At 34.6% G+C, this 8,303-nt stretch overlaps 1 protein-coding gene across 1 annotated transcript in view; it reads left to right on the top strand.

The window, feature by feature from the left end:
- LOC102214781 (solute carrier family 12 member 3-like) overlaps window positions 1-8,303 on the top strand; it is a 14,452-nt gene that overhangs the window by 3,094 nt on the left and 3,055 nt on the right. Inside the window, exons 6-23 of the mRNA XM_013907864.1 lie at window positions 473-612; window positions 759-869; window positions 1,007-1,118; window positions 1,798-1,928; window positions 2,023-2,107; window positions 2,289-2,446; window positions 3,332-3,439; window positions 4,165-4,288; window positions 4,382-4,483; window positions 4,809-4,967; window positions 5,070-5,169; window positions 5,432-5,543; window positions 5,713-5,847; window positions 6,457-6,563; window positions 7,082-7,164; window positions 7,255-7,323; window positions 7,422-7,526; window positions 7,888-7,999. Coding sequence (XP_013763318.1) covers window positions 473-612; window positions 759-869; window positions 1,007-1,118; window positions 1,798-1,928; window positions 2,023-2,107; window positions 2,289-2,446; window positions 3,332-3,439; window positions 4,165-4,288; window positions 4,382-4,483; window positions 4,809-4,967; window positions 5,070-5,169; window positions 5,432-5,543; window positions 5,713-5,847; window positions 6,457-6,563; window positions 7,082-7,164; window positions 7,255-7,323; window positions 7,422-7,526; window positions 7,888-7,999 — 2,053 coding nt within the window. The remainder of the gene's footprint in view (window positions 1-472; window positions 613-758; window positions 870-1,006; window positions 1,119-1,797; window positions 1,929-2,022; window positions 2,108-2,288; window positions 2,447-3,331; window positions 3,440-4,164; window positions 4,289-4,381; window positions 4,484-4,808; window positions 4,968-5,069; window positions 5,170-5,431; window positions 5,544-5,712; window positions 5,848-6,456; window positions 6,564-7,081; window positions 7,165-7,254; window positions 7,324-7,421; window positions 7,527-7,887; window positions 8,000-8,303) is intronic.

The following is an 8,303-nucleotide window of genomic DNA, read 5'->3' as shown; positions in this document are numbered from 1 at the left end:
TAAATATGTGTTTGCTAGAAAGCATAATTTGATGTGATGTAAATTTAGATTTAGTGTTTTCAAGAGTGATGGGCACATCACTTAAAGAGAGGTAAAGTAAAAAAAATAAAAGAGTAAAAAGACAAAACAGAGTCACGGTACATGCCTGTATCATTAGCCAGAGTTTTCTTAGATTAAATTTTCATACTGATGCTCAAAAAATGAAGTCAGGTGATTGATAAATCTAACCCCATTGAGAATATTTGGAAAATACTGAATACTTTATGTAGCTGTTTGATTCTCCCATAATCATAAGAAGATGGTAACAAATAAAAAAAATTTGTGGACATAAAAATGATATTCCATGAGCTTATCAAAGTTATGTTAGAATGAAAGGTGTATCAAAGCTAAAGGCTGTCCAATGACATATTAGAGAGCGTGATTTTTTTTTTCACTTTAACGGCCTTGTTTCTGCTTATTTTTAAATATTTAGGTGGGACATATTTCATGATCTCTCGCACACTCGGTCCTGAACTAGGAGCATCAATTGGGTTGATCTTTTCCCTTGCCAATGCTTTGGCTGTTGCACTCCATACTGTTGGCTTTTCAGAGGTTGTACGCGATCTGATGAGGGTAAACAAATAATAATATAACTAATAATAATAATAATAATAATAATAATAATAATAATAATAAATAGGTAACCACATCTTGTAAAATAATGCATTCTAAATCTTTATACTTTCAGATTCCTGTTAATAACTTGTTGATTTTTTTAGAGCCGTGGTACCATAATGGTGGATTCGCTCAATGATGTCCGTATTATTGGTGTGGTCACGGTGACAATTCTTTTGTTCATTACGTTCGGTGGAATGGACTGGGAGGCCAAGGTAAGCAGACCCAAACACATTTCACCTTGTTTGCTGGACATGGGTTACAAATATTGTTGTTTCTTATTAATGTTTACTCTTCATTACACCTGTTTCAATTATCCCCCTATATTCTTTTTTCACTTTCACTCTCGTAGGCTCAGATTTTTTTCTTCATAGTTCTCATGGCTTCCTTCGCTGATTACCTTGTGGGAACACTGATACCTCCCACCCTACAGAAGAAGTCGCAGGGCTTCTTTGGATATGACAGTAGGTTTATTCTTCTCACAACAATCTATTTTCCAAAATGTATCTTTGAAAAAAATCATTTTGATTAAATTACTTTAGTTATCAGTACTTCTAATAAGTTCTCCCTACCAGTTCTAATGCACTAATCTTCATTCTCTGATGTCAGTTATTCTGGACTGTCACTGACAATATTGAACACGTTATAGGATTGACATGAATTAATTAATGGAAGTAATAGCTGAAAGAGCAAACTTTCAGCTACTTTACAAAATCCTGACGCAACTGAGTGTGCCTTTCATATGCTGGAGAAGAAATCTAAAAGGGCAAACAACTGAAACAAGTACAAGTTGAAGGTGGCTGCAGTTTTTACCAGAGAAGATTCTCAGCAACTGCTATTTTACATAAATTGTAGACTTCGAATACTCCTTGTTTGCAAGGGATCTGCAAAAAAGTACCAAACATGACTGTTTTAACATACGTAATATTACATTTTGTCAAACACTATGGTGTTCTGTTACTTTGAATCAAAGTGTGGAATGTGCAACTGCACTTTAGATCAATTTTTGATTTTACACTGAGGAACATTTGTTGCTCATGTGGGGTTACTCAAAGAAAAATATTTCTTTGTTTACAATAGGGACATGTTTTTAATAATTTAAAGTTTAATACTATTTAAGCTAATATCTCGTATCTTCTACAGGGGATATATTCATAGAAAACCTCACACCAAGCTGGAGAGGTCCTGATGGCAACTTTTTCCGTCAGTTTGCAATTTTCTTTCCTGCATGCACTGGCATCCTGTCTGGAGCCAACATCTCTGGAGACCTCAAAGTATGACAAGCATCAAGAAAGCAAGATAGTTCTTCCACTGAACCCACTAAGGTTTATATGTGAGTGATGACTCTAAAAATATTTTCTTTTGTAGGACCCTTCTACTGCTATCCCCAAAGGCACCCTAATGGCCATATTTTGCACCACTCTCAGCTACGTTGTGATTGTTATCACTTCTGGTAATTATTCAGTTTCCTTTTTTTCTTTGCATTAGACATGGCTGGAATCTAAACTTTAAAGCTTCATTCAGATTCTGTGGTATACAGGCATTTTTTTTCTTGTTGAAACCACCTGTGAGAAAAAGGTCAGACACTATGAAACTGTTTTTTAACTCTGTTCTGAAACTAAAATTGACTTCAGGCGCAAGTACAGTGAGGGATGCCTCTGGAAATATGACTGACCTCATGACTGAAAACAGCACAAGTGGCTGTTTGGGACCAGCATGTAAACTGGGCTGGAACTTCACAACCTGCGTCCAGTCACAGGCTTGTTCACAGGGTTTGGCAAACTATTCGCAGGTACTGGTCGGCTAAGAGATAAATAGCATTTATGTTCATTGAAATTTTAACCAGTTTTTTATTTATTTAGGTAAAATAAACTTTGTTATTGGTTGTGAAAGGTTGGATCAGGTTTTAAGTTATTTTTTATATTTACACGTAAAATAATCCCATGGATGGTTTTCGATTCTCATCTCACCTTTGGATCTAAAGATCTGAGTTTGAAGCATATTGAGATTACCATGCTTTCATGTCTTCTAAGTTATATTATTGTAATGATCTTTTAACAGGTTAACCCAAAAGCATTGAATTGACTATAAATTAAATAAAATGATGTATCGAGGTTCATTAGAAGAACCAATTAAAATGAACATGTTACATTGTTTTTAAGGAATTTGTACTGACTGTCCACTACTTTCAAGATTTAAAATTGATTTACTAAAATTGATTACTTGTTACTTTTTAAATTGTCATTCCCTAGCGCCAGAATATATAGTTTGCCTTCTTTGCCCTTATCAAACAGTGTGCAGCTTTCACATACTTAGAAACTTAGAAACTGTACTAATTGGGTTCTTTGGTTCTAGAATGAGCTGCATAATGAAATCTAGCTTGCCTTATTAGTATCTACTTTTAATTTAAGTTATTCTTATTCTCACTATAAAATTGCACTTGACTCTTTCATGGTCTTTTTTTGTAATCTTTTTTAATTTCCTTATATTTTGTCTTTTGTTCGTTTAGTGTTTCTTTTCTGGAACTGTCTCTTGTAATGCTGGTTCTATTTAAAAAGTGCTTATTTATTGCTTATTTAAACTATACTGTTTATTTTTGTAAGCATTTATGTTAAATGTGTTGTTTTGAATACATTTTTCCAGTTTTTAACAATTTCATTTTGAAACTTTTCTACAGGTAATGGGCCTGATATCTGGTTCATATTACCTCATTGTTGCTGGTGTCTTTGCAGCCACCTTGTCTTCTGCTCTTGGATTTCTTGTTTCTGCCCCTAAAATTTTTCAGGTGAGAACCACCTGAAAAAAAGATACATCACAATGACTGAACCATATGTTTTATTTTTTAGACAATAAAATATGGATTGTCTTAACCAATTATCAAGATTTATTCATTTCAGCTTGTGCAGCATAAAGTATTAATTTTGCAGAGTAGAACAGTGATAGACAAACATCTGACACTAGCTTTCACAGTTCTACTATTTCTGCCATAGTATTTATAAAGATGATCATAGCATTTGAGATGGAACTCAGTTCTTAACCACATTCATCTTAGCTTTTATTTTGTTTTAATTTAATTTAACAGAAAAACTATGGGACACTGCTACCTCATGGGCTCGTGACTTGTCAGTCACATGGGGAAGCACATTGTTTGTTATCACCTTCCTGGAACAGATGGTGACCTTAATGAAAAAACATGTTGTATCTTTGTATATCATAACAAAGAAGCCACATACTTTTTTTCCACATACCTTTACACAACTGGATGCCTTTTTGACACAGATGTCAGAGAACCGATGATTATTAGAAATAAATCAGATTTCCGTCTCTCCAGCATTGCTTCAGCAAGGTTCTGCAAAAAAGAAAAAAAAAACGTAATTTTTTTCGTGCAAATTCCTATATCCCAACTAGAATAAGCAGCAAAACAATGAAGCATGTAATATAGTCATCTGTAAATGTAGTAAAGTTATTATTGTTAAAGAAATGATGTTTGTATTTTATTTCATCCCTCAGTGTCTGTGCAAAGACAATGTATACCCGTACATTTCATTCTTTGGAAAGGGTTATGGCAAAAATAATGAACCACTTCGGGGCTATATACTCACCTACCTCATTGCTGTGGCCATCATTCTAGTTGGTGAGTGTAATTCAGAACTGTCGTTCTACTCTTATTTGAAATATTGTTTCATATATGTGCTGATCGTATATTTCCCCTTTTGTATTATTACAGCTCAACTAAATATCATTGCACCCATTATCTCCAACTTCTTCCTGTGTTCCTATTGTCTCATAAACCTAAGCTGCTTTCATGCATCAATTGTCAACTCCCCTGGTAAGTTATGTACTCAACTATCGCACTGCACTAAGACTTGATAAAAGCTCATGCCTATTCACTAAACAGAAATTAACTATTTCACCAGGTCAAAAGTGATGTCCAAGATAGGTGATACTTAACAAGCTGATAAGAAATAATGTGAAGATATATTCCTTTGAGCATCACTTCAATATTTTTTGTGCTTATGCTTAGGGAGGGCAAAAAGAGGGGTTTATATTTCAGTTTTTTTGCATGCTGTACTGGACACAGTTCTAGAGATCTAAAATCAGAACGTTTGTATTATGCTCAGATCTAACTGTCCTTTTCTTGTCATCTCTTAAAGGATGGAGGCCAGCATTTAAATACTATAACAAATGGACAGCTTTGTATGGAGCAATGGCATCTTTTGCTCTGATGTTTGCGTTTACCTGGTGGGCTGCTCTAGGCACCTGGTTCGCCATCTCCCTCCTGTTTATATACATTACATACTTAAAGAAACCAAGTGAGTCAAAATCAAGCATAGGTTGGACAAGTGAAATGCACTGTATTACCTTTCATTTATACTGCATCCGTTTGCATAATGTTTTTTTTATTACATCAACAGATGTAAATTGGGGGTCTTCAATACAGGCAAGTTCATACAACATGGCTTTGTCATTCTCTGTGTCTCTTACTGATGTGAAGGACCATGTCAAGAATTTTAGGTGAGGGATCTAAAACGTTAAAATGCATTTGTCTGTTTTTTATTTCATGTGTTCTGTTTTCAAAGAGTATTTGTGTGATCATTGTTTTATTAAAAAAAAAACAACAACTGTCAAAATAAATCCTGCTAACATATGCAGAATGGTGAAAGAAGGAAATATTCATCAACAAGTGCTGATCACATATCTCAATTAAACATTAGGATAATTCAAATACAGAGTAACTCCCGAACATTATCTTTGTTCTCTGATGTCCTTTTATTAGACCACAGTGCCTTGTCATGACTGGACCTCCACAACAGCGCCCTGCACTGGTGGATTTTGTTGGCTGCTTCACTAAGCAAGTAAGCCTTATGATCTGTGGAAACATTATAATGGTGAGTTTCTTTGTTTCATGTTTCTTTAAAAGTTATAAATGACAACTGATTGACATTTTTGTATCCACTTATTAAAAGTCCTCACACCGGCTTTTTGTTAGAATTTTTTTTAATTGCACATGCTCAGTTCCTTCAGCTTTTCATGGAAGGTTGAAATTGCCTTTTCCAGGAGCCAGACAAGCAGACCCAGTTTCAGGATTCCACAGATCAGTATGTTAAATGGCTAAACAAGAGGAAAGTTCGCTCGTTTTACACTCAGTTTACAGCTAAAACCCTCAGAGATGGAGTTCGATATCTGATGCAGGTAGGTCCTCTATTTGAGAAGCAATTGTTACCCAAAAGAAACTAGAAATTGAATAATGGCTTCTTACAAGTTATACTGTATGAGTCTCATAATGTTTGATAATGTTAAACCGTTTTTATCAGCATGTGAGTGGCTCTATTGAGCCTGAAAAATTAAAGGTTTCTCGTTGAGTTGCAGAAGACACAAATACCTATGTGGATGTGTCAAGAATGGCATTCTACTTACAAATCAGCTTTTGGTTTGTAATCATGGCATATCATTCCTTTTTTAAACTATAAAATGTTATCAAACATTTTACAATACAATACAGTACTATAATACAATTGAAGCAAAGGGTTGTGTTTAAATGGTCTGTTTAAAAAGAAATGCGATAATTTATATTCTTGTTTAGGGGTGGATTTATGTGTTTTTCCTGCATCTTATTTATGATGTCATTTTAAAATTCCACTATCTTGAAAATATTGTAAAATTTTTTGACATTTTCAATATAGATATCCAAGAGTTTAACTCAGTTTAACTTAAAATGTAAAATGCCTGAAATCCCTAAAACTTTTGGATGTTTCTGACAGCTTATTATTATTATTATTACTATTATTTTTTTAATTCAAGGCTTCTGGTCTCGGCAAGCTAAAGCCTAACACGCTGGTCATTGGCTTCAAGTCAAACTGGATGGAAAGTTCTCCTACAAGCATTGATGATTATGTCCACACTATATAGTAAGCTTATCATTTTTTTCATATTCTGTATGTGTGAGCATCATTCTATTGTAAACATCAAAGATTACATCTTTGAATCAATTCTGAAAAGAACGTTATGGTGTTGTTATGGTTTTCATTTTGGGAGATGAAGAAAACATGAAGGAAAGCCGTGATGCGTAGGTTTATTCTATTTTAACCTCTGTTTTGGTATTTGAATTGACAATATCTGTATTTTTGAAAACCGTTATTCATAGATAGGTAGGGTGGGGTCACGTTACCATCCACGAAAATTTGGCTTACATACACCGTGGTCTTAAGGGTCAACTTAATGATTTGGTCTAAAATTCATAAAAAGCCTTTTAACGATTCTTTTAAAAGTGTGGTGTGCATTTTTAGCATATCGAAAGTACCATACAATATTATGACACCTTCTACTTAACACTGAAATGAATGCTACACTTTTTTTTTTGTTTTTGCTGTAAAGAGTCCTTAAAAGTATTTCTGTTGCTCACACACTCTCTTTTACTGTTCTTCAGTGATACATTTGATGCCAACTACTGTTTGTGTATCTTGAGGATGATGGATGGGCTGGACATCAATGACCATGCTGATTTTAAAGGTTGGATACATGTCCTAGAATTCTTTTAGGCATCAATTCCCAAACGTATATATGTATAATTTATATATATAATTTATTTTTTAACGTTAGAAAACCAAGGCTTTGAGCCTGATGAAGCCATTGAAAGCAATGACCATCAGCTTCCTGAGAAAAACTCTGGTAAGCACTTCTAATACAAATATACATTATAATTACTGCTTCTTAAGTACGAATATGGAGTAATCTTTATGATAACACATATCTATTGCTTTTTGCAGCTAATGACATTTCTGAAAACAGCAAAAGCGATCAGGTCAAGACTGTGTTTAAGAATGCTGGGGGAACAAAGACTATCGATGTCTATTGGATAGCTGATGATGGAGGTGAAACATGGCACACGGGTTACATGACAATTTATTAATATGTGTGTAACACTTAGTTGAAACACTTAGTTGATATGAAAGTGTCCCAGTTTGGGATTCTGACCACTTGGTCATATAACCATGATGTCTCTTGGACACATTGTGAATGTGAATCCAAGGATGAGTTGGTCTGTAAGCTAATTTGGAAACACTTAGATCAGTCAGTAGCCAAAGACAAGGAGGTCTCAACATTTCAACTTAGACTAGTGGATGGATAGTTGATAGATGTAATTTTAGCGCCAGTATTGGCTTTAGTCAAAACTGAATCTTCACCTATCATGTTGAATATAAAATAAACCACCGCTATCTTGCTCTTCTCTAGGACTAATTCTACTGGTGCCTTACCTGCTCACCAGGAGAAAATGCTGGCGAAGCTGTAAGATTAGGGTATTCGTTTTGGGAGATGAAGAAAACATGATGGAAAGCCGTGATGCGTAGGTTTATTCTATTTTATCCTCTGTTTTGGTATTTGAATTGACAATATTTGTATTTTTGAAAACCCTTATTCATAGATAAATTGAAATTGAAAGGCGTGGAGGTAAACATTCTTCCAGTAAGTTTTTATTTGTGATCTAATTCTTTATTGTTAAATATAGGGATGGGTATCGTTTAGGTTTTATCCGATACCGGTGCCAAATCGGTACTTTTGAAACGGTGCCGGTGCTCAAACGGTGCTCGAACCGGTGCTTAAAGAATGGAGAACACAAAATTGGTCCAAAAACCTCTCATGTTCAGCTG

This window comes from Pundamilia nyererei, unplaced genomic scaffold (genome assembly GCF_000239375.1).
Source record: "Pundamilia nyererei isolate P.nyererei 1_Seehausen unplaced genomic scaffold, PunNye1.0 scaffold00565, whole genome shotgun sequence".
In the NCBI taxonomy this organism is placed as follows: Eukaryota; Metazoa; Chordata; class Actinopteri; order Cichliformes; family Cichlidae; genus Pundamilia; species Pundamilia nyererei.
This window is presented reverse-complemented; position numbering and strand designations above follow the sequence as displayed.